The 27,075-nt window shown below is 36.9% G+C and overlaps 2 protein-coding genes across 3 annotated transcripts in view; one reads left to right on the top strand and one right to left on the bottom strand.

Annotated features, from left to right (window-relative positions):
* LOC119785228 (solute carrier family 66 member 2) overlaps positions 1-9,956 on the bottom strand; it is a 55,843-nt gene extending 45,887 nt beyond the window's left edge. The window contains exons 1-3 of one of the 2 annotated variants that reach the window (XM_038287733.1): positions 9,315-9,956; positions 7,690-7,823; positions 384-434 (exon numbers count right to left, since the gene is read on the bottom strand). In XM_038287733.1, the coding sequence (XP_038143661.1) occupies positions 384-434; positions 7,690-7,823; positions 9,315-9,517 (388 nt within the window). In that variant the 5' untranslated portion in view covers positions 9,518-9,956. The remainder of the gene's footprint in view (positions 1-383; positions 435-7,689; positions 7,824-9,314) is intronic. The other variant, XM_038287734.1, reaches the window with a different exon arrangement.
* Positions 9,957-14,693: 4,737 nt separating this feature from the next.
* On the top strand, positions 14,694-18,962 carry LOC119785230 (heat shock factor-binding protein 1). The gene is made up of 3 exons (XM_038287735.1): positions 14,694-14,933; positions 15,028-15,094; positions 18,396-18,962. The coding sequence occupies exons 1-3, from the start codon at positions 14,889-14,891 to the stop codon at positions 18,488-18,490; spliced, it is 207 nt and encodes a 68-aa protein (XP_038143663.1). The 5' UTR covers positions 14,694-14,888; the 3' UTR covers positions 18,491-18,962.
* The last annotated feature ends 8,113 nt before the right edge of the window (positions 18,963-27,075 follow it).

The following is a 27,075-nucleotide window of genomic DNA, read 5'->3' as shown; positions in this document are numbered from 1 at the left end:
TTAATGAAGTTAGAGCTTAGCAACACGTCTGTCTGTAGTGATTCTATGTGAAATTTTGTAGTTTGTGTCAGAAATGTCTTTTCGCGTGTCAAAGAGAGACGTAAACCGAACATGCAAAGACCACAGAGCTTCACTGCAATGATGGATCCACAGTAGCATGCAATAACGCAGCAGGTGTATGGAACAAACAGTGACCATGGAAACAGATGAAACTCCATGCAGGTGAGAGAGGCTCATGCTTCCCTGAAACATGTGGGCAGCTGCTGTTAGTCGGGGGGGGAATGGGGAGTATTAGCAGGGTAGTCTTCATGCATGAGGAATCAGACGGAGGTGAAGAAGAAGAGCAGGTGGATGAACTACAACTGATGTTTCAAGGTACGTACCCAGAAAGAGCCTCTTAGGGATTCTGACCTCTTCGTCCTTACTGTCCGTCGCTACGGACGAAACAGAAAGAAAGGGACAAGAAGAAGAGACAGCTTGGTTTTCTGCATCTCTTTCAGCAACGCTAACAGATGAGCCGCAGTATTTACGGCTGAGAAACTACCTGCGGCCCCTTATCGGAGGAATAGCTGCGTTTCTATTGACCATCAAATTAAACTTTGAATATGAGCATAAATGGAACTAAAATAAAAAGGTGTTTTTTTGCCATATGGAAATTTTTGCATTTCACAAAACTGTAAAGGAAATACTTCCTACAAATACTTTCTTTTGCCATTTACAGTCAATTAAAAACTTATGTAAACATTTTATTCAATTATTCGGTTAATCCAAATTATAATAATTAAATTCATTGACTACACTACAATCCATAGATTCAGGCCTAGCTGGTAGTACTACCATTAAAGCTGAAGAAGATGGGAAGTAGTCAGAGGATAATAGTGCTGTGTGTTTTCTAATGAATTATCAGGTAAATAAACTTATTCCTGTGATTTAATTGCATTTCTTATTTAATGGAAATACTACAATTTTTTAATTTAAGCAGATGAACAAAATTTGGCAGGCATTTGTAATGGAAGCACAGCGACTGATCAGTAAACACCTGCTGAAATTAAGCTAAAACGGCACAAACGTACCTTTTTTGTCCATAATCAAGAAATTGTTACTAAAAAACGAAAGCATTTGGTTTCATCCAAACAAAGGCATTCGTTAGTAATGTTTAAGAAAAAAAAGGCAGCGTTCTTTTGCCTTTAATCAGAAACCTTCAGTCGTTTTAAAAGGGAGAAGAAAGTAGGCCCTCTTTCAGCTGAGAGATTTATATATCAGGATATTTATCAGGATATCGGAAGATTGTTGATGAGAACAACCTGTTGTTTTTCAAACCATGTCTGTGCCTATTGGCCAACGCTCTGACCAATGAGTGCAACTGACTGTGACGTAGTACGTGAGACAGAAAGCTGGTGGGGGAGTGTAAACAAACAAACAGCCAGTCGGTAAAAATGGCGAATACATCCTTCTTAAAAATGGATGAGCGTAGAGCCTCTTCCTCTTCCTGCTCACGTTTCAAAGAAACTGATTTTAAAATTTAAAGTTAAAGATGGTTTATCAAAATAAAAAAAAAGTAGCAACAAATTCTCTTTTGTCTGAAACGATTATAGCCCCAACACTAACTAGGCCTTTATGGCTGGATCTGGATGAACCAGTGACATGGACAGGGGGTTAGTCATGCCCTCTGGCCCAATATAAAAAAACATGCTAAAGCTCCCTCTCAGAAGCAAAACACATTCTAAAGTGCACCCATTGAAGCCAAAATGTGTGCTTAAGTGACTGCTTGGGAGTCAAAACCCTTGCTAAAATGCCTCGTTAGCCAAAAAGAGTGCTTAAGTTCTCCCTTGGGAGCCAAAACAACTTACAAGCATTCCCTTGGGAGTCAGAACACATCCAAGTTACCCCCTTAGGAGTCATAACCATTACTAAAGTCCCACTTTAAGAGCTGAAACACATGCTAAAGTGCACCCATTGGAGTCAAAATGTGTGCTTAAGTGACTCCTTGGGAGTCAAAACCCTTGCTAAAATGCCTCGGTAGCCAAAAAGAATGCTTAAGTTCTCTCTTGGGAGCCAAAACAACTTACAAGCATTCCCTTGGGAGTCATAACCATTACTAAAGTCCCACTTTAAGAGCTGAAACACGTGCTAAAGTGCACCCTTGGGAGCTAAAACACAAGCTAAAGTGCACCCATTGGAGTCAAAATGTGTGCTTAAGTTCTCCCTTGGGAGTCAGAACACATCCAAGGTACCCCCTTGGGAGTCATAACCATTACTAAAGTCCCACTTTAAGAGCTGAAACACGTGCTAAAGTGCACCCTTGGGAGTCAAAACCCTTGCTAAATTGCCCCCTTGGTAGCCAAATAGAGTGTTCAAACATACTTTAATAATCCCAGAGGGAAATTACTTTTGTTACACGCTCCAGATATACAAATATATATATATATATATATATATATATATATATATATATATATATATACACTCACCGGCCTCTTTATTAGGTACACCTGTCCAACTGCTCGTTAACAGTTAATTTCTAAGCAGCCAATCACATGGCAGCAACTCAGTGCATTTAGGCATGTAGACATGGTCAAGACAATCTCCTGCAGTTCAAACCGAACATCAGTATGGGGAAGAAAGGTGATTTAAGTGACTTTGAACGTGGCATGATTGTTGGTGCCAGAAGGGCTGGTCTGAGTATTTCAGAAACTGCTGATCTACTGGGATTTTCACGCACAACCATCTCTAGGGTTTACAGAGAATGGTCAGAAAAAGGCTGGTGGTGGTGGTGTCATGGTGTGGGGAATATTTTCTTGGCACTCTTTGGGCCCCTTGGTACCAATTGAGCATCGTTGCAACGCCACAGCCTACCTGAGTATTGTTGCTGACCATGTCCATCCCTTTATGACCACAATGTACCCAACTTCTGATGGCTACTTTCAGCAGGATAATGCTCCATGTCATAAAGCTGGAATCATCTCAGACTGGTTTCTTGAACATGACAATGAGTTCACTGTACTCAAATGGCCTCCACAGTCACCAGATCTCAATCCAATAGAGCATCTTTGGGATGTGGTGGAACGGGAGATTCGCATCATGGATGCGGCAACTGTGTGATGCCATCATGTCAATATGGACCAAACTCCCTGAGGAATGCTTCCAGCTCCTTGTTGAATCTATGCCACAAAGAATTGAGGCAGTTCTGAAGGCAAAAGGGGGTCCAACCCGTTACTAGCATGGGGTACCTAATAAAGTGGCCGGTGAGTGTATATACGACAACCGCACAGATTACTTAAGGAGCCAAAACAACTTACAAGCATTCCCTTGGGAGTCAAAACACATCCAAGGTACCCCCTTGGGAGTCAAAACCATTCCTAAAGTCCCGCTTTAAGAGCCAAAACACGTGCTGAAGTTCCCCCTCGGGAGCTAAAACACATGCAATATTGCCCTTGACAATGTTGAGGACATGCTATATTTGCTTTTTCCCCGCTCTTTCTTCTCCTGCCCTTCAAAAGGTCTGTGCACACCTCTGAAATGAACCATAAGACATTTTTTATACAGTTGGACCGATAATTCAAGTGAAGATATGGCAGCCTTTCAGCTAAATCCCCCGACACCAACTGGTGGTAAAAGGGTAATTGTTTTGATTTCGAGACCGAGACCTGTTTAAGTTGTGGACTATAAACCCGTAAATTGTTTTTAAAGCGAGTTTGAGTTCATTTGTTGAACAACTTCAGCTAAAACAGACTAAAACTGGGCCATCAACAGGACAACTGGCCACAAACAGAGCTACGACAAATATAACAACACAAACAAGACAAAAAATACCAATTTGGGATCATGTCCCAGTCATAGTTCACGCTTCAACTTGACAGAGATGTTGAGGAAGAAGTAAATGTCTGCAAACATGAATGAACTAAAGAAAGGAAAGGCCAAAATCCTTCTAGACACGAGCAAAATCAGCAAGGTTAGGAAACTATTAATGAGAGTTATTGAGATTTTTTTTCTTTTTAGGCTCTATCTGCAAACAAACTGTTATACTAAAATCTAATAAATTACATTAATTGGACACAGGTTCCTACTTAGATTCTGCTGTAAAGCCAAACTACTGTCCATGCACTGGAAAAACGATTTAGAAATAAGTTCAAATTTCCTAAATTAAGTGTATTTACCCTTAATTTAAGAATGTAGATGAGATAGTTTGCCAATGGAATGAGTATTTTTACAAATACACTTGAAATAAGACAATGCAATTGTGTTTTCTTATTTTAAAAGTAAATTTTCTTGTTCTATTGGCACTTATTTTTTGAAAAGATTACTTATCTACATTTCGATTTGTTCCAGAGTGAAAGCTATGTAGACAAGTAAAACTCTGTAGGTTCAGAGTTTAAGTTTGACATTTGTTTTTTCTAGAAATATTCTAAATCTACCTATAGTTCCCCTCTATGCAGATGATATAGTTATTCATAAATTACCATCACACATAGCAAGAGAGTCTCAACGGTTGCAATTGAATGTTTGTCAACTTAAACTGTGTGGTTAAATGCCAGTGAAAGCTATATCACATGGTTTATAACTGATCCCTTCGTCCGTTTTAATTTGCATGTTTTCTACATCATGGGCTACTGGCATTTACAGGTTAAAAAATGATATATAAAGCCGCTGGATTGTTAGCTGTAAAAACAAACGCATCATGATAAACCTTTTTTATTTCCTTTTCTGCAAGCTTTACCACATGACTGTCTCCTTGTGTTTAGTTTTAAGGAGAGCCTTTATCCTCAGAATGAGGAGTTATCTAATGGAGATGTTCAGTTAACTGTTTCCTCATGACTTTAGATTTTCCATGATGAACAAACATGTGTGTGGGAGGAGGGATGGGGGGTCTAGATCATCACTATAAACACATAAAGGCCCCGTCACTCTCCTTACACAGACTATAAAAGGCTGTAACATGAGGGACGGAGCTCCAACAGGCCTTATCAAACAGCTCAAGGCGGCTCCTTGGATCTGCCTTTTACAACCTGCTGACCGCCTGGGAGATTAAAAGCCTTTTTATCTCACTTTGCAAGAATAAAGACAGATTAACCGTAGTTATTCTGTCACTGAATCATTCGTCTTTCAGGACGTTTGTCATGGTTTGCCTGTCGGTTGCAACATGATAAAAAAAGTGTTGAATCTTTCTAAAACTTCCCTGCACTTTTGTCACATAACAGGCAAAGTCTGCGAGGAAATTAGCTCTGGCCTTAAGAATAGAGCCATAAAAAGTGTGCTTTGCACCAAAATGAAGGAAAAACAACAGTAAAATCAACCTAAACTGGTTATCGTTTTTTTTAAATAGAAATGGAAAAAAGCTAAACGAATCCAAATAACTAGTCCAAACGTGAGAAATGAAAAATGGAAAACAACACATTTTTTGTTTTTGATCTTCAAAATGAAACTAAATTAACTGTTATCTCTTTTCCAACAGTAAATTTGAAAACAAAAACTTGTAATTGGAAAAAGGCAGCAACGTTTTCTTTTAATTTCAGATTTGCTGTAAGTGACTTTAGGCTGGTCGTGAAACAGAAGCTGTCCATAAAACATAAAGAAGAAGCATTGCATTAACAGGTCTGATTTTAACAAGTCAAAAAGGAATATTGGAATGATCTGCGAAGAAATCGCGCTTAACGCACAGTTATTTATTTAAAAACTTTAAAATGATTTGGTACGGGGTGTGTTTTGGTGGAACAGTGGTTAATGCACACAACCGAACCGGGTTCGATTCCTTTGGTCCTGGTTCTCTGCCGCATGTCTGTCACCCTCCCTCATACCCCCTTTCCTGTTAGCCTACGGTCAAGAAAAAAAAACAAACGAAAAAAAACCCAAAAACACTAGTGCCGTAACGACCCCACCACCCACTCCCAAAAAAATATTATTTGTTCCCATTTTCTTATCGGTTCATGAAAATCTATAACTTGTAACATTGCGAGAATAAAGTCGTAAAATTACGAGAATAAAGTCGCAACGAGAATAGTCATACGTTTTCAAGAATAAAGTCATAAAATTGCGAGAATTAAGTCGTAAAATTGCGAGAATTAAGTCGCTACAAAAATTTTCATAAGTTTTCGAGAATAAAGTCATAACATTACGAGAATAAAGTAATTAAATTACGAGAATAAAGTCGTGAAATTCCAAGAATAAAGTCGCAACGAGAATAGTCATAAGTTTTCAGGAATAAAGTCATAACATTCTGAGAATAAAGTAATAAAATTACGAGAATAAAGTTGTACAATTACGACAAAAAATTCACAAGAGTAGTCATAAAATGAGAGTAAACTCGTAACATTACGAGAATAAAGTCGTAAAATTACGAGAATAAAGTCATAGAATTACCAGAATAAAGAATAGATTTACCAGAATAAAATAATAAAATTACCAGAATAAATTTGTAATATTACGAGAAAAAAGTCACAACAAGAATAGTCGTAATATTAATAGAATAAAGTCCTAAAATACAAGTTGTATTTCATGAAAACTCTTTCAACAAGCAGTGTCTTCCCTAAAATGAGGAATGTGGAGCATCATGTGAAGTTATTCTTGGCTCTGGTTTGACCAATAAGGAAATCTCTTAGCACCAGCATCAAACTGGGCAGGATGTCAAAGTGGACTCAGGTTGCTGATTGGTGGAGCTGGTCGGCCGTCATCTGCTGGTTGGAGCTCGAAGCTTTCTTTCTGAAACGGGTTGTTGTATGATGACTTAATTTTCGTAATATTACAACTTTATTCTCGTAAATTTACGACTTAATTCTCTAAATTTTTTACGACTTCATTCTCTAAATTTTTTACGACTTCATTCTCGTAATTTTACGACTTAATTATCGTAATTTTACAACTTAATTCTCGTAATTTTACGACTTTATTTTCGTAATTTTACAACTTCATTCTCTAAATTTTTTACGACTTAATTCTCGTAATGCGACGACTTTATTCTCGTAATTTTACGACTTTATTCTCGTAATTTTACGACTTCATTCCTGTGATTTTAATAAATAAATCTCTTGCCTGGCCATAATACTCCCTTGTACTCATACAAGCTTACTTTGCCCGAACATCCGCCCTAACCCCTAAATCCCTCAATCACTAAATAGAGCGGGTCTAGCCTAGCCATAATACTCCATCTTAAAAAACAGCTCTTTTCCCGATTTTGTTTATTTCCATATCAAGAGGGGAAAAATGAATAAAAATCAGTTGGCCATTATTTATACAGACCCTGAATGCACATTTTTTCACTCGGTAGTGGCAGTATCATACTTTAACAGGATGCATAACTTTCTATACTTGAATTTCATTTTCAAACATTTGGAAACCATACCTCTTTTTCCTTCGTCTTCATTATTATGTGGAAATTTGTCTTGTTTTGTCATATAAAGTAAAGAAAATGAAAAACCACGAATACATTTAGAGGTTTGTGGATAAAAAGAGATAAAAGCTGAAGAAGTTAAGTTTGGGAGGTAGAAACTTTTAAGGGATTTGCTCTTCTTTTCTTGGAGCATCAGGTTCCAGATCGATTGTATTTTACTCATGATGCTTCCTGAGTAACATCACATCTAAAAAGTTCATGTTTAGCACAGAGATCTACCCTAAACCTTCACTTCTGCTCTAAATGCCTTTTATTTATATTCAATGAGCTGCAGTAAACACGGGTGTTTTATCAGAGTCTCTGACCTAAGAAGGAGCGTCTCTTGGTGTTGAGTTCTGCGGCCATCCGGACGTCGGTGCAAAGGTTCAGCATGACCAGCATGGTGCCGATCATGATGATGCTCTGCCACAGCAGCGGCATCTCGTAATAGTGGCCGAATCTGAGGAAAGAAAGCAAAAAAAAAAAGAAGCTGTAGTTCTGGACTTTGACTAGAATATTCTTAGACTTGTACAACTTGTCATTTTGTATACACAGTGTGAAGAAAACAATATTTCTTTTTGTACAGCTTTCATTACATTTCCGTTTCTTAAAGTGCAGCAGGGATCAAATGTAAACAGTGTGGGAGAAAAAAATATGGTGCAAAGAAATGCATTCTGGACAAGGCTTTGCAGGCCTCTACTAAAAACATAATACTAGAATTGTAATGATGATGCACTGGAACAGGTCTACGTAGTGACTGATACTGTAGGTACCGTCCACTCTGGTCTTCTTTCTTTCCTCTGAGGCTTTTCTTTTGCTCTCATGTTTGTTAGCTGTCACAATTCATTCAGAATTCTGAGATTAAAGTCAAAATTCTGAGATTAAAGTCAGAATTGTGAAAAATAAGTCAATTTTTTTAGAATAAAGTCAAATTTTTGAGATTAAAGTCAAAATTCCGAAAATAGAGTCAGAAATGTGAGAAAAATGTCAGAATTCTGAGATTAAAGTCAAAATTGTGAGAAATAAGTCATATTTGTTTGATTAAAGTCAACATTCTAAGATTAAAGTCAAAATTCTGAGATTAAAGTCAAAATTCTGAGAAAAAAGTTAGAATTCTGAGAAAAAAGTCAGAATTCTGATATTAAAGTCAGAATTGTGAGAAATAAGTCAAATTATTTAGATTAAAGTCAACATTCTGAGATTAAATTCAATTTTTTGGAATGAAAGTCAAAATTCTGAGATTAAAGTCAAATTTTTGAGATTAAAGTCAGAATTGTGAGAAAAAAGACAGAATTCTTAGATTAAAGTCAGAATTGTGAGAAAAAAGTCAGAATTGTGAGAAAAAAGTCAGAATTGTGAGAATTGTGAGAAAAAAGTCAGAATTCTTAGATTAAAGTCAGAATTGTGAGAAAAAAGTCAGAATTGTGAGATTAAAGTCAAATTTTTTAGATTAAAGTCAGAATTGTGAGAAAAAAGTCAGAATTGTGAGAAAAAAGTCAGAATTGTGAGAAAAAAGTCAGAATTGTGAGAAAAAAGTCAGAATTGTGAGAAAAAGTCAGAATTCTTAGACTAAAGTCAGAATTCTTAGATTAAAGTCAGAATTGTGAGAAATAGGTCAAATTATTTAGACTAAATTAAAAATTCTGAGATTAAAGTCAAAATTGTGAGAAAAAAGTCAGAATTCTGAGATTAAAGTCAAAATTCTGAGATTAGAGTCAAACTTCTGACTTATTTTTCATATTATACTGAAACAAAATTTAAAGATCAGTTATATTTTTTTTATTTTTTCAGTGGCCCTGATCCTCTTCCGTAATAATTACATCAAATTGGAGCAGAATTGGAATGATGCAGTCTGACATCCCCCTGCTGACCGGCGGTCACCCCACCACACCTCCTGCTGACCGGTGGTCACCCCTCCCCACCTCCTGCTTAGCCGGAAGGCGCTTCGTACCTGAACAGGATCCTCAGGATGTTGGCCACCAGCAGGACCAGGCACACGTATGTGGAGAAGCCCTCCGCGTTCTGGCTCCGGCGGATGTCTCGGTACTGCGGGATGTAGGGCACCACCCCTCCGAACATGATGGCACCAGCGGCGATCCATGACACCAGCGCGCTGAACACGGACACCACATGCTGGAACAGCTCATCCTCCATGATCAGCTGCTGTCTGGAGGAGCACCTAGAGGCTGATTGATGCCGCTGGAAGGAGGGGGGGTAACATCCGTGTTTTGGTTGCTCTTTACACGGGATGTGAAAATAATAGCAGCCTGACTAACCCTACTGCCACGACATCTAAAGGATACACCGGAAAGGTTGGTGTTACAGAACCAGACAGGAAGAAAGCAACGCTTTGATCATCCAATGAGACAAAGAGCTGTTGTTGTCCTTTGATGCTAGCAAGACATTGGTCTACGCGTTTAAAACGAACGAGACGAATCTTAGAGATTTTTATTTCTTATCTAAAAATAAAACAAGAAAAAAAATCTACAAAAATGTAAGGAAAGACAAGGTCTAACGTAATGAACATTAGTTCGCTTTGCAGCCCAACCGGTCAGTCCGTTTTATTTCTTCTTTAAGCACTTCCTGGAACGTCACAAGTTCGAACAAAGATGATAAACTCAGTCAAGATGCTTCACCCTCCAAACGGATTGGACGCGGGTTTCAGTCGCCGTGAGCGAAAAACGGAAATTATATCTAAAAGTAACGACTGAGTTAGGTTCGAATCATGCATTGCTCATCTAAAATTAATAAATTACATATTTTATTTTTATTAAATTCTGTTTTGCTGTGTAAAAAAAAAAAAAAAAAAAAAATCACAAACGAAGCTACAACCTCCGTCTTTCAAAATACCCTTAAAACTTCATTTTGAAGTCTATGTTTTCTAACACAATTACACAAATCCATGCACAAAACTTTAACTAGACATTGAAATATTTCAAATAAACAATTAAAAATATACCAAAATGTAGTAAATGAAAGATTCTCCCATCTTATGATGCCACTTTAAAACCAACATAAGCTTTTAAACTTGCCCACCAACTTTTAAAACCAACTTTTAAAAGCTTTTTCTCTCATTATTTCTCCTAAATGAATAGATTTTACTTCCATTCAATCAGGCCTTTTTCCTCAGGGCCACAAAACTAAACTACAGTTCAATTCTCACTTTAAATAAAAAAACAACAAAAAGCAAATCTAGTTACTCTAACAAGAAATATAAGCCAGTATTCAGTCTAACAATTATTATTAAGATAATTGAAAAGACTGTTTTCAGCATTTATTATGATAAAAAGAATAATTCAGCTCTTTCTATTCAGGATTCAAACCCCTCCAAAGCACCTACTACACACATGGTAACCAGTTTTTCACAGTAATGGGTTCAGAAATGCTGTTTTTTAATGTTTAGATGTTGTGTTTGACAGAGTTCATCATAACATCCAGTTTGCAAGGCATAAAAAATAGATTGTGTGGTAATGTTCTACACTGTTTGAGATTTTGATTTACAGAAATAGACAGATTTTTGTTCCACTGTTGTTCCAAGCGAACATATTTTGTAAATGGAAATAAAAAAGAAATGTATTTTGTCAATTGAAATTCAAAAAGATGCATTCCACAAATAAAATTTTGAAAAACCCTCAAAAAAAAAAAAGTTTTAGGGAGAAATTTTGACTTTTTTATAGATTCTATCTTTTTTTTTTATCAATTTCAAATAATTTTTTTTACATTTAATTTTCTATAATTATTTTATGTTTTTGTGTTTATTTTTATTTCCAATTTTGTTTTGTTTATTTTCAATTTCACTTTTTCAGAATGAATTCAGTTGAAATCGCATTTCAAATACAATTAAAAAAAAATCTGATTCAAAATTCAAAATATGAAAAATATATTTAGGAGGATGCAAAAAAATCTGAGGGAAAAACAAGCAAAGCTGCTCTCAAAACTTTTTGTTTTTGTTTTTCAAAGCTTTATTTCTTGATCGCATTTTTCAGGGTTATATATATGGAACAAGTTACAATAATGGAACAAATTTAACTCCATACAATTAAGTTATTTGCTGATGAAAATTCTGGCAAACAGAAATTAATGATGAGGTTCCTCAAGGCTCTGTCCTTGGGTTACTATTTTAACGTCTATATGTCGTATTATTGTGCATTACGCCTTCTATGCAGATGACACACAACAACTATCTCTCTAATGGTACCTCAGGAAAATGCGAACCAATCTGTTCAATGATCAAATCTAAAGCAGACTTTGAACCTGCAACATGGAGACAAACCCAAAAACCTCAGTTAATTCAACAAGGAATATTTTAGGATTAAAAAAACATAAAAACCTAAATTAAGATAAGGAAGAAGTACTTTTAACCGGCTTTAATATCACAAAACTGACTGATTTCAGAGATGGTGTAGCTACTAAAAGCATCTCACTTCAGCTGGTGTAGCCAAAGGGTGTGTGATGTACCGTGTTCTAACAGGCCACTGATTTTATGCTGCAGCAGGAAGAGTAAATATTTTATTGAAGAACAGGGGATGCAGAGGTAATTGTCTAGAACTTAAATATTTTATCTTTCTGGGTTCTTTTAGTTTCCTTTTTATTCCCACGTCTCATCCTTTCTATTCAGACTCAGAGGTGCAGAACACTTTAGCTAGTTTCTATTTTAGTTTCTCATCATAAATTCATCCCATCGAGCAAGGGGGATGAAAGACACGCAAAATCCGGATTAAAAAGCTTCATAATGAAAATTATATAACCCTATTGGCAGTCTGCCCACCATATTTGACCCAAACACCAAAGTGTTTGTAAGGAACAGTTTTTACGGCTCTGTAGGATAAAAACAAAATAAACAAAAACAAAAAGCAACGCATCAAACCAAACAGATGTGTGGCTGAAAGAACTGGTTCTCTAAGAGTTAAGCAAGTGCTTCCCCATGTGCAGCACTGCACACAAATCAGTGTGAATGTCAAAGTCAAACCAAGAAAAGTCAACCACAGGAAACAGTGGGGTGTTAATTTTCAAAATAAAACCCCTCACACTATTTCTTTTCCTTTTTCAATTTATTTTAACATCAAAGTAAAAATAAAAACTATTCTCACTTACATGTTAATGAAATACCTATTTTCCTCAATTATCACCAACAATCGATGTTTTACAGCAGCACTAATACACTGAAGTGCTTTTTTAGATTATGTCACAAAATACAGTTGAAGTATATATAATGTATTTATTTATTTCCTTATTATTGAAATGCTAAGGGATCTGGGTTTCATGCTGGAGAACAAAAATAAAAAAGGATCAAAATTTGTATGAATTCTAAATTCACATTTTCTATACATGGTTGCTTTATTCCAACATGGCCGCCTTGCATATAGTTTAAACCACTGATCTCTATTTATTCACTGGATTGCTGATTGCCCGCAAAAAAATGAAGCCACCGTCCGCCATTCTGGCGCTCCCCACTCCCACAGAGATGCGCACAAAAATGCCTACATGTGTAGAATTTGGCTGCAAAGACAAGCAATTTGCCGGCAGTAGGAAGACGTTCCACAAAAAACGTGGATGTTAACCAATAAAATCCATCTGTACGCCGATGTATCCTATACTATAGTATGTAGGGTAACATTAGTCTGGCTATTTCAGACTGACTCGAAGACATTGACTGAGTTAGCCATCAACATTGTGTCTAATGTTAAAAAATAGAAAGTAGAGGTAATAGAAAGTAATTCACTGTGAAATGTAAATGTAGTAATCCTTTATTGAGTGGATGACGCAGTCGTTTTTTGTAGTGTTTGTTGTATTTCCCACTTGAAAAAGTTATGTGCCGAAACATATTGTATGTTATTTTGAAGGGAAAAAAGCGACCGGTCTAAATGTGGAGTACCAATATGGCGGTCGGTGGCATCACTTGAACCCCGTACTACCAACAGGCAATCAGCAAATCAGTGATTAAATAGAGATCAGTGGTTTAAACAAACAGTTTTCATTTTGTATGTGAGAGAATTGTATCTAAGTTCTTTAACATCAAGTGTATCAGATTGGGGTCCGTTTTATGGACTTTTGCACCTTTGCGAAAAGCATGACGTATATAAGGCACATTTTATGTTTCATTTAATCTATTTTTCGATTGTTTTCCGATTGCATTTTAAAGATCACATTATCTTCACTGAAATAAAAAAAAAATGGAAATAAAAAATGTATAAAAAAAGAATAGCAAGATTCAAAAAAAGGAAAAACAAAAATAAATAAAGTTTGATAAACAATGTTTAAAACCTAACCTAAGAAAGTAGCAATGCACATTTAAAAACCTTTTTTTTTTTTATTAAGAAGTTTTTAAAAGTTTGATTTCTGGATTTCTGCATTTCTTTTTAATTTCCATTTACAAAATATGTTATTTACATACAACACTTCCTAATGGAACAGAATTCACTCCACAATAATCAGCTCATTTTGACTGAGTTAAGAAAAGCAGGTGTGCCTAATAAAGTGTCCGGTAGAGCGAACATTCATGTATTACTTCTGCTTCCTGTTGACCTATAATCAATTACAACCATTACAGTAAATAAAACTCTTTTTAAGTTCGTCGAAGAGTAAGACGGAGTATTAGGACATGACTAGTGATATTCTTTTCTTCTATTTCGAGAATAAAGTGGTAAAATTACGGGAATAAAGTCGCAACAAGAACAGTCATAAAAAAAATTACAAGGATAAAGTCATAAAATTACGAGAAAAAAGTCGTAAAATTGCGAGAGTAAAGTCGCAACAAGAATAGTCATAAAATATGAGAATAGTCATAAAAGTATGAGAATAGTGTCATAAAATGACGACAATAAAGTCGTGATATTACGAGAAAAAAGTCACAACGAGAATAGTCATACAATTACATGAATAGTCATAACATTATGAGAAGAAAGTAGTAAAATTACGAGAATAAAGTCATAAAATTACGAAAATAAAGCGATATTACTATAAAAAGTCGCAACAAGAACAGTCATGAAATTACGACTATAAGATTGTAACATTATGAGAATAAAGTAATAAAATTACGAGAATATAGTCATAAAATTACGACAATAAAGTGATATTACCATAAAAAAGTCGCAACAAGAACAGTCATGAAATTACGACTATAAGGTTGTAACATTATAAGAATAAAGTAATAAAATTACGAGAATATAGTCGTAATATTTCTTTCTGAAACAGGTTGTTGTATGATGACTTAATTCTCCTAATATTACAACTTTATTCTCGTAATGTAACGACTTTATTCTTAAAACTGAAAAAAAATAAACAATTTCTAATCTTGATGCTTTTATTTTGAAGGGGTGACAGCAGAAAGCGGAAGTCCAGGTTTTAATGACTCCAGCTGATGTGCAGCAAAGTTCAGGCAGTCACTGCCAACGTTACAGATCTGGGACGAAACTCGCTTCTAACGTCGCGCAAGTCGTTTATTTAAACCAATATTTTTTTATTTTTAGTCGTTTGGGGTTTGCCTTTATTTTACAGTGGAAACAAAACGCTTGGAGGAGAAAGAATGTCTAAAACAGAAAATAAAGCCGCAGAAGAAATGACAGAAGCGGTAAGCTTCAGTTATGGGCAGAAACCCCATAACTGAGCAGCCAAACATTTATTAACTGTATTTCCAGAACATGACTTTTTCCTTTTGCCTGCAGATGGAAACTACGATGCGGGTCCTTCAGGAGAGATTCCTGGCCATGTCAGAGCAGCTGGAGTCCAGAAATATCCATTTCCCTTTTTTTTTTAAACCTGTTTTACATTTAATCATGCAGCTTTTTAGTTGTTCAGACTCCTGAGATCAGAGCTCCTAAACAAGAGTTTTCTCCAGGAAATCAGGTGACCACTAGAGGGCGCTCACACGGTTATTGTTCTTTCTCTATAAAATAACAGATTCTAGAAGTAAAACACATAACTCTAAATAAATAACACAATTATAGCCCAGTTTGACCACATTTACTTTGTTTAAGGTGTTATTTTTTTAACTTGTTGATGTATTTTTAAACTTACCAAACTATCGTTAGCATGTGACTCAATACCGACACCTGCTGGACGTTTAAAATCACTACACGACAGATTAACCCTTTATAGGACAACTTACTGTTTTTGATCACTTGCTTCCCGCTTACAGATAGAGTCTAGAAGCACAAGATCTATATCCAGCCATTCAGCAAAGATGCTGCTACATGACTGCACATCTGATTTTGATTTGACCAATTAGATGAGCCCTTGAATGATATATTACCTACTGTAAATTAAAAAATTTAACAAGACAAGAAATAAAAAATGTAAAAAGCTAATTGAAAAGTTAAAAACTAAAGTTAAAAAGTTAATAATCCTAATTAACAATTATATTTAAGTTTATAAAATAAAAAATATAAATGCCAGTGTCAGCATTAATCCCTCAAAGTTTGTGTGTTTTTCATGAATTTCTTATAGAAACACTTTTATTTTTCTTAATATATTCGGGCAAGTTTGCATTTCTTGTTACATTGACATTCATTTTTGACATCAAAATATTCATATTTTTTTTAATTTTACAAAGGTAATAAGCATGGGCGTATCTATATAGGGGCCAACGGGGGCCAGTGCCCCTGTAGATCATGTCCTGGCCCCTGTACTGAAGATATATTACTAAAATAAAATTCTAATGATGATATGTGCTGGAACAGACATGGTTACTGATAGGTCCTTTGGATCTATTTCATTCTTTTTCTTTACAAATTCTGTTTTACTAATTGTTTAAAAACAATAAGGTGATATCTTCAGTGGCATTGAAATAGGATCCCAGTTTTCATCTGCTAAATGTTTTTTCTTTTTCAAAACAAATAAAAAGATATTCTAATTTTTATAGCTGAATTTATCTGCTCACTTGAGATCTAATTCAGGTTTTATAGAAAGCGGTAATTTTAACTTAAATTAAGTCAGAAATATGTAAAATTCCTATATTCTGAATGTATATTGACCTAATGACACATAGAATTTTTTTTTTATTAAACCTAATGGAATAGAAATGTCACTTCTTCCAGCTCTCTTAATGTATTTGAATCCCTTGCCTTGTTTTTATTTCATGCTTTTCTGTGCCCCCATGAAAACACGCTAGCCCCCTCCTGGCCCCCTGGTACATTTGGTCTAGATCCGCCACTGGTAATAAAGTCGTGTTCTGGATTCAGTAACAATACTGGCTATAATTTAATTGTATTTTATATTGTATTACCATTTCTTTTTTATGTTAAAATATGTTTGAACATTTTAGATGAAGTCAATAAATAATGTGAAAATATGTGAAAATTTAGATGAAGCTGTGAATGAGGATGCTTGTGGACTAGGATAAAAAAACAAACAAAAACAACTTAAGTGCAATAAATATGGTAAACTAAATTGAATTTAATTTTAATTTCAATGACTTTAGCGATAACCGAGAGGAACAGACATGAGGAGAAAATCAAACCAAATACCAGTCAAATACGGCTGCTCCATATCTCTTCATGAATTTGATGATAAACCGCAAAAGATCAAAGTTTTGTTTGTTTTTTAGCAGAAGCATTCCATTAACAGCTGCGCTTATAAACACAATTTAAAGCATCAGTCAGTTGGAAACAGCTCCTGAATCAGTCGTGACTTTTAAAACAAAACGTGCTCCGACACACGGTCCATTAGCTGGATACATGTGCTAATGCATCAGTGTTGCTGGGCCCATCTCTGATGGGTTGTAATATTAATTAAATAGTATTCAACTTCAACGAAATGTAGTTTGCATCTATCCAGAATTGCAACACAGGATATAAATATTTTAATAATAGTTTAATAATTTTTAAAGGTATACTATGCAACCGGTGTTGATTTTCCAGCGAGGCTCCCCCAGAGGGCGAAAGTAAAAGTGCACTGTCGTAAATATGCACAGCTGTTCTCCTGGTTTCTCCGTCAAGCCAGGCGCGGTTGTTTTGAGCTTAGCAGACAAGCGAACGCAACAAATCACCATGTCTACTGCGGTAAGTGACTATTTTGTTCCAATTTTCGAGTTTGAAAATTCTCGCTGGTTCCGCCATGATAACTGCACAAATATCGCCACTGCGCTAGCAACGAGCATGCCTTTCACTGGGGGCGTGTAGCAGTTCTCGCCGTAAAGCAAGACCGACTCTCCCGATGCTCGAGACTTCTGAGCCTGTGGGTGCGGGCCGAGGGCTCCCTCAATTGCAAGTGCGGTATTTCCCCTACAGACCACCAGGGCGGCCGAGAAAACCTTTGTTCGACCTGAAATGACTCATTTAATCATCCAAAACGTTATGGAACACATTAATTAACTGAAAAATGTTGCATAGTATGCCTTTGAAATTAAGATTACAAAATTCTAATTGATATAACAATTAAGGTTTTAAGCTAATAAAGCTCATGGTTTAAATCAGTGCTGCGCTGTTACCCTGAAATCCCTCATCCTCCGTCTCGGCCCCGCTTCGCTCCAGGCCGCCTTTTGAAAGCAGAGCCTCCAGCCTCCGCTGTTCCTCCCTTCCTGCTCCGCCCTGACTTCCTCGGGGCTCGACGAGAGCATTCATTTATATGAGCAAAACATGCAGGATGAACGATTCATTTAATATGATATAATATAAAAGGTTTGCTGTCGGCATCCAGCATAGATAAAAAAAAATAATGCAACCATTTTTGGCATTTACGTAATCATTTTTAGTTACTTTAACACAATTGTTTCATGTCAGCAGGGTAGGGCATAAAACAATTGTGTTAAAGTATCTAAATATGATTATGTAAATGCCAAAAGCGGTTGCATAATTTCTGCCCAAATATTTTCTTGTTGTTGTGGATTTTCGTAACAGGGATAACTAGGATTAGTTTTGCACTTCTGCAGAGGAGTAGCGGTGGATGTGAAACAGCTCTCATTGATTAACATGACAGACAAATACTCCGCCTGTCGTACGTGAGCGAGGCGGATCTCAGACGGAGTATGTGGAATCTGGGGTTTAGCGAAACATCGTGTTTATCAGTAATATGCAGATTTCTTTAACCTGTAAACTGGATCAGATGGGAAGCCGTATTGAGGACCTGGAGAAGAACGTCTCTGAGCTGATGACACAGGCTGGAATGGAGAAAGAGTCCGGTTCTAAGTGAGCATGGATGGGCTGCCTTCATCTGTGTGAACTCTGTGTTTCTTTTCCAATGGTGCTTTGGGAGCAGCTCTTTGGTGCGGATCCCCTGTTTGGATCTGTTGATCCAAATCCCTCACTGGAGCTCCAACTGTTGTCTTGCTGGGGAGGGAACCTGCTTCCGCCACCTGCCAACTAACTCCACCAGCTTTCCCACATTATGAGGATGCCACCACCATACATCAGAGTGGGGATGGTGTTTGGTTTTCATCATAATCGGTGGTTCTACTTATCATCTGACCAGAACTCCTTCAGCAGGATCTTCTTCTGTTCACTTTAGCTACATATCCAGATGAGCATCGTCTTCCTCTGTGTCAAACCTTTTATAATGGACTTTCATTTAAATGCTTTTTTCAATGCTTTCAAATTTATGGAGGTTGTTTTGTCCCATTTTTGCTCCAAGAAAAAAAACAAGTTTTATAAATGGAAATAAATGAGAAAAAAAAAATACAACAACCCAGAAATAAATGTTTGAAGAATAAGAAAAAAAGAGTTTTAATGGTTATCTTTGTTGTTTTCTTAGGTTTAATTGTATTTTTTAGTTTTTCACAGAGAATGTGAGCTATAAATCACAATTTTAAAATAATATGATGCACTTTGTAAACCTCAAACTGAAAAGGAGAAATTAGAAAAATAATAACTGTAAAATAAATGTCAAAATGTTAAAACCAATCACACTTATTTGACTTCAACTACAATATGAGGCACTTTAAAAAAAAAAACAACGGTTTGAAAAAGTAATCACAGAAATCAGCAAAAAAAAAGTTTTCTACTCAAATTTCCATTTACAAAATGAGTTCTTTGCTTGTAAAAATAATGAAACGGAATTCAAGCCATATTACTATTTTTACATTTTTTATTTTGTTATGAATCAAAATTAATTAAATGAGCTCCATTGTATATTTTTCTATTCCATTGGTCACAAAGAGTAATAAAGTTTCTATGACACACATCACGCCTCCTAACTCATTTGAACGTCTTTCCCAGGTTAGTGACTGGAATTTTCTCACAAACAGAAATTCATCCTCATCCAAACTACATTTGGTTCCCTAATCATCAGGATCTGTCCATGGTACCAGAAATGAAAACTGAACTGTATCTTTTCTGACACAGTGAGCCATTTTTTGAATTCTTTCAGTCTGTTTTAATGTCTTAATTTCTAGACTCTGAAACACTCTGGAAAAATCTTGGAATTATTTCATTATTTCAGTCACCATGGGTTACTAGTTACAAAGATTGATACTAGAGTTCTTAACAAGATCACATCAATGTAGCACCTCTCTCTTTTTTATTTGTCCTAATTTAACTGATTACCGGATGGCTTTTCGGAGTTGATTTAAAATGTCTTTTGTTTTTAAATCCCTGAATGGTCTTACGCCAACATATAGTTTCTATACATATATATATATATATATAGTTCTCTGCAATTGCTTTATTAATCTTAGCTCTTTAAATTAGTTTTTACTTTACACAGTGAGAGTTCGACTGCTGACAGAAATTTAGAGAGGATGGATCTATCTATCTATCTATCTATCTATCTATCTATCTATCTATCTATCTATCTATCTATCTATCTATCTATCTATCTATCTATCTATCTATCTATCTATCTATCTATCTATCTATCTATCTATCTATCTATCTATCTATCTATCTATCTATCTATCTATCTATCTATCTATCTATCTATCTATCTAGCTATCTTAAGTAAGCCTTATTTATTTTTCCATAAGAAAATGTTTTTTTTTTATGATATTCACACACTGGTTTCACTTTAAAGAAAATAAATTAATAGCAAAAACTTTCAATTCACAAATGGATACATAGGAAATATCTTGGAGTAAAGTGTATTCACTTGCTTCTTCTGGGGGGATATCTGTAAATACTAGATAATAAAATGATAAAATTTGAAAATAAAATATTTGGCATATAATGAGACGAGTCTATAAGCAACACAAGACTTTAGTCCAGAGGCTGCTGGAGTCAACAAGACAAGAAAAGGCTTAAGAGAAAATAAAGTTGGTGTAATGTCTCCCTCTAGTGGCCATATCCCTTCTCTGCTTGCTTGTCGCTGACCATGGTGCTGAAATCTGCTTTCCTTGGCTTTTGTGCGCATATCTACTAGTGATTAATAATAAATAGATAATAATTACGTTTTATATTGCAGGTAAAAAAATATCTGACTGATTTAGGAATTATTTGGCTAAAGTGGAAAAAAAACGAAAAAAACAAAACAATTATTACACTTGTTCACAGCTTGTTACATAAAATACCAAAACCTTTCATGTATTCACTTTTTTTTTCTTTAGATCAGCACAAAGTATTTCTTACTTTTTAATAACACACAACTGAGAGTTGTGTCAACCGTTTGCTTTATAGCCTCTGACTGCTGCATGCCTGTTGGGGGTTTGTCTCTGAAAGCTTCTCAGATTGAAGACCAGATTTTTTTTTTGTGATATTCTTTTGTATAAAACTGCTCAAACTAATCCAGAAAATATATTTATGGTCTGTGAATATCAGTTTTAAAGCCTTGCGACAGATTAATAAGTGTCCAGGTCCAGGCTTTGACTGGGCCTGTTCCAACACAGGGATAATTTTTGTTGTGTATTTAATGTTGTTGTTTTTTTGTTGATAAAGCTTCAACCTAGTCTCAACCCTTTTCATTCTGATAGGTTTAGTATCAGGACTGCCATAGATTTAGCTAACACAGTTAAGTAAAATCGGCTGCTCTGGATTTTTGTTGACTTAGCAGGACTGTAAAAACAAACAAAAAAATAATTTTGTACATTTTAACTTTAAAAACATTCCCATTTTCTTCCATCTAAAAATATATATATTCTCTGTCTTTGTTCAATAAAATTGAAATAAATAGATGTAATATTGTTTGTGCAATGGGACAAAATTTAGAAATTTGGCTGTAAAGCCAAAATAAAAACAAATAAGTTGCACCTGCGTGGATTGCCCTTTAGATGGCGCTATGTATCAAGCTTCCCCCTTTTGTTCTCCCCTGCTCTGTGCCTGGCCTTCCATCGCCTGTAAGGGTTCCTTGGAACAACACAGTGGAAGCTCAGCAGAGCTGAGGTCATGTTTGCTTCGGTTTGTGAGGCTGCAGTTTGCATGAGCGCACTTCAAATACCACATAGCCCCACTGTGATGCTCGACACAGCCAAAAGAGCATGAAGGCTGCTGGCCGTGTAGCCATGGCAACCAGGGATGGAGCACCAAATCTACTCTTTCGCATGTATGTGCATTTAGCCGCGTGTGTCTGCGTCAGGTTCGGATGAAAGCGACCGAGCAGTGAGAGGCGAGATCCCGGCTTCACCTGATGCTACTTTAGGAGTCAGGGAGGAAAAGGAGAGAGTTCATACACTCTCCTCCTTCCCCTCACTGTGGAGTGGTGAGTGGGTGTCTGGAGAGCCCAGGTGAGACGGAGAGGTTCAGCTCTGTGGCCTGCGTTGGGACAGAGCTGGATCCTTTAGCTGCTATCTGCATGCTTAGGACTCTGCTCTGGATCGGGGGTGGTGCTGAGAACACTTCAGTCTGTGCATTTACACAATTACCCACCCATCCCACCCCCCTCTCCATCATGCTGCTTCGACACACTTCACTTTCAAGGTCAAACCAAAGCAAAATGTCATCCATGGCTGGCTCTATTCTCTGAATCATTGGCAGACACATAAACATGTGTCTGATTGGCGGCTACTTAGGCTGACTATTTGTTTCTGGAACAATAGGTCATGAGTTGGGGCTCAGAATGGTTAATGTTTACCTGCCTTTTAAAACAGACAATTTGCCTACAGAATACGATGATTTCCATTTAAAATAAGAAAAAGACTATTCCATTATTTTATTTTACCTCATAATATCTAATTATCTTCTTTTAAGGGCAAAAATACCGCTTTTATTGGAAGATAATTTTATTGACACTGATTTTAAGAATTATTTACCTATTTTTAGAACAGTTCTTGCAGTGTAGCTCACATTTATAACTTCAACTTCAAATATACACTGGAAAAGCGATGTACAAATAAGTGAAATTTTCTTAAATTAAATGTATTTACCTTTAATTTGAGTAGGTAAATGAGATAATTTGCCAATGGAATTAGTATTTCTTTACTCTTAAAATAAGATAATTAGATAAAATACACTTAAAAGAAGACAACGCAATTGTGTTTTCTTATTTTAAATGTAAATTGTCTTGTTCCTTTGGGAAAATGTGTCTTTTACCTCCTCAATCCAAGATCAAATACACTTATTTTAAGAAAAGATGACTAATTTAGATTTCGATTTTTTTCCAGTGTGAGCCTGTGATTGCACAGTCATCCAGCATTTAATAGTTAGGTCTCTAAATCCAGACAAAACGATCCAACATGGAGTCGGTTTTATTGCCCATGAACTATGACTGAGTTTGCTCTGTCAGAGATTTCGTTTACAGCTTTCTTTTTCTCGCCTGTCCTCTGGATTTCATCAAGGAGGCAGGTGAGAGGACGTTTAGCTGAGCTGACGTCAGTGTTAGACGCCACCTTTGGTCTGAGTGAGTTTGGGGTGGGGGGTTCTGTCAGTCTCAATAATTACGTTACATCATACTCTCCATAGCTCAGTTGCGCGCACCTCTTCCCTTTGACCAGTTTTAATCTATTTTTTCATGTTGTGTTCATCCTGCTTCTTGCTCACATGTAGCAGCGGTTATATAGGAATATGTCAACCTCATCGTTTGTCTCCATCTCTTTCAGCAGCACTTCTCACCGCCGGGCCTGATCTCTGCCGACAAACCCGAACAGCAAAAAGCAAACCAAAAAAAAAACAGAACCCGGAGAGGTCCCGTGAGAGCTGGCGGGTAAAAATAGATGTGAGGCCTCTATTATACAACACAAGGAGAAGCGAGAGCAGGAACACAAACACACACGTGCTTACAGGAGACACCTGTGTGCTGCCTACGGCCTGCGGCTCTTTGATTCCCGGTGAGCTTTAATCTGCGCTTTGCTCAGGCCCACCTTTGAAGTGAAAATTGGTGTCACCTTCGCCTCGCCGTCTCAATGACTCACTCTGTAAAAACACACACTAACAAAACAGCTCCGACCACCTGTTACCTTTACTGTAGTAAATTCAGCTCTTCTTAGATTCAAACTCATCCATAAACTCCCTTCTCTTTCATCGAGCCAGAGGCAAGCTGAGCCTAAATTTATCCCAGCAGCTTAACTGGAGCCTCTGTAACATATATCACCCTCTGTCTACTCTGAAACATTTATATCTACTGAAATAGAAACAGATGTCCAACTTTGGTCAGGCACAGGATTCATTTTTCATATCTGGAAGGCTAAAGATGTTTGAGTGATGAAGAGGGAAATAGAGAAACATTTTTTTTTAGTTAGTTTCCATCTAGTCTTTTTGCATGGATGATATGTTTTTACTCAAAATTTGCTCTCTCAATTCATTTCCATAATGGGAAATGAGTATTTTAAGGAAAAATGTACATTTGATGCTCAAAATCAGGCGAGTAAGTTTCTATATTTGCTATATTCGACATCTTACCTAAGAGGATTTACCTTTGGAATCATGAGAGATGGAGAATTAGCAACATTAAAGGTATAATGAAGGATTTTTGCTAACTGTTGAAAGATAGGTTGCTCCACTTTAAAAAAAAAAGGCACATGTACAACCCTGTACCCGCTCCTGAGAGGAAACGCCTGTTAAACGCGTGCAAGAGCATAAACGATCCCATAGCTCCTCATGCACGCTCTGTTTAAAAGTTGCTGTTTGCATCACTCATAGAAGCTTACTTTCCAAAAGAATATTTTCAATTTTTCCTCTACTTTCAACTCACCACTGGTAAGTGAAAATGGGGACGAGCACATACTGTAGGACGGCCATACGTAAACATATCAGCAGAATGATTGACAATTAGGAGGACCACTTATTTAGATGATCCAACATCCTCCACTATACCTTTAATTAGTTCAACCTTGGCCGTTTTCCTTAGAATAACAGAAATAATAAAAAAAAATTGAAAATGGTTGAAACTGAAATTCTCCAGCAGCAGATTCAGCAGAGAAAATCCTCCAACCGTCAACCCATCTCATGTAGCAGCTCACCAGTGTCAGTGGATGTAAACGCAGCGTGAAGACCAGAGTTTTCACAAGCAAGTTTAAAATGTCCTGCAAATGCAAAATTAGGCCCCGTCCACACGAAGACGAACCCTGGCCTAAACGCACAAATTTTTCACCAAACCAGCCTCTCATTAGGGCTGGGTATTGTTCAAAAATTTTCGGTTCCGGTACCAATACCGATACCTTCACTTCGATACCGGTTCCTGTACGATACTTTTTTCGATACCAGTTTTTTAATATCAATTCGAAAAAAAAAGAAAATTACACAACATAAAGAAGTACAAATCTTGAGTTTTATTTTAAGCTCTGATTTTTCCATTTACATTTTTCCTCTTACATAAAAAAAAAAAATCAGTGTCTAATATTCACTGTTACATTGTGAGGACCTTTTTACTTAGCAGTTTTACTTTAGAAAAATTACCATGTCTGACAAACAAGCCCGTTGAATGGGATCCTACTGACAGCGCACTGCTGGTATGTGGGGGTCTGAGCGGCTCCCACAGAAAGAATATTGGAAGGCAGGATGAACTGACTGCACTGATTAAGTTTTCAGGTGGATTTTCCCACTTAAAAACATAATAAAACTACTTTATTCCCACTGATCACAGCAAATATAGCTGCAAGGCAAATAAAGGACAGAGTAGCTCCGCCCAACGCGCATCAGAGCCACTTTTGCACCGCGCAGCCAGAGCAGCAAAGCTGCTTCAGCCGCGCGTCAGAAGCTGGTACAAGCAGCAAAAAGAAGCAGCAGACGTGATTTTGCTTCTCCTGCTGCGTCCACTTTGAAAGCAGCATGATTCACTCCGCTCTGGCTTTGCTCCGCCCACGGGCTGCTGAGAGGAGGATGGTCGCGCTGGCTGCGGTCCGCTCTTCTTGCAGTCAAACACCGAGCAACTTTCTGCTCTTAAATTGTTTCTGTGCACGATGTATTGCATTGCGCACTATTAGCATCAGTCTTAATAAAGTGAAGCCGCACTTTTGACCTGGGGGGGCATTTTAAAGGGGTTCCGCGGCGCTCACAACCAGGTCACATGAACCCTGGCTGTAGGCGTGACCACCTGTGTATTTTTCCTGGATGACGCAATCACGTTAAGAGTTACAGCCATCACCGAAACTTGGTACCGAAAGAAGAGGCATGTTTCGATACTCTGTAGAACCGAAGCATTTCGGTCGGTACCATAAAAGAACCGAAGTTTGGTACCCAGCCCTACCTCTCATCCACACGAAGCCGGCGTTTCGGGGGTCTGTAAACAATCTTTTTTTTATTCAGCCTTCAGAGTGGGAAGATTTCGAAACGCCGTTTTCGCGTTTCCATCTTTACGCTCTAACCGCATATTTTTTTTTACACGCATGCGCGACACAGTATCACAACAACAATGGCGCCGTTGCTGCTAATGCTACTCACCCTGCTGTCGGGCTTACAACAGAATCTTCTTCATCTGGAATATCTCCAGGAAGAACAGAGCAATATCGACGACATAGTTCAGCACCTGAATTTGACTGAACCACGAAAATGGACCCGCAGGGCAACCATGTATAAATATTAGTGCGCATGCCCAACATTTCGTCGCTTATTTTTGCTTTGGCACCACAGCGCCACTTACAGGCCTGGCATACATTTTGCAGCGTTTTCATGCATTCGTGTGGACGCTCACATTTATTTTACGTCTCCGTCTTTACACTATTCAATAGTCACACTATTTGATATTTCTTTAAACTTAGGAGTCAGTAACTCACACACAGCTGTAAAGTCTCCTGTTTTGGAAGGATATTACCATACTTTCCCGCCGTCCTCCCATTTTATATATATATATATATATATATATATATATATATATATATATATATATATATATATATATATATATATATATATATATATATATATATATATATATTTATATGCAATTATATATTCAAAATTCCTACAGGCAGCCTCTTTGACACATTAAAGGGCTGGTTATCCTCCCGCAGCAATGTGTCGCAGTGAGCTTGTTGCAGATATTTTTTATATATCCAATATTGAAGCGGGGTCTAGCTGTGAGTCTAGATACGGCAGAGGCGGAGAGGAAGTGTGGGCAAGTTTGTGTAATAATGGAGGGACATGAGGAGGTGGAAAAAGGGTCCCAGCGTTCTTGTGCACCTCGCTCTTCTAGCTGATCCAACTTCACAAGTTGTTTTCCACAATGGTGGTCATACAAACAAAACGAGCCGGTAAGGTACCAAACAAGAAATACGTGTTGTGTAGAGCGGATGTAGATTTGACCAATCAGAGGCCTCTTGTCTGCGGTCACCTACAATTTGGGGGAGGTGCAACAGAGTGTCTCTGTTAGGGGTGGGGGCACATTTGCATTCACTACGACACACAAGCAGACCACCTGGTTTCTGAGTATAAATCAGCCTTAAACTGACCAGGTTTGATGACCTATAACATGATTTAAGC

The sequence above is a fragment of the Cyprinodon tularosa genome, unplaced genomic scaffold (assembly GCF_016077235.1).
Source record: "Cyprinodon tularosa strain WSP-4 unplaced genomic scaffold, ASM1607723v1 ctg244, whole genome shotgun sequence".
Lineage (NCBI taxonomy): Eukaryota > Metazoa > Chordata > Actinopteri > Cyprinodontiformes > Cyprinodontidae > Cyprinodon > Cyprinodon tularosa.
Note: the sequence above shows the minus strand (reverse complement) of the source record. Positions and strands in the feature narration are given on the sequence as shown.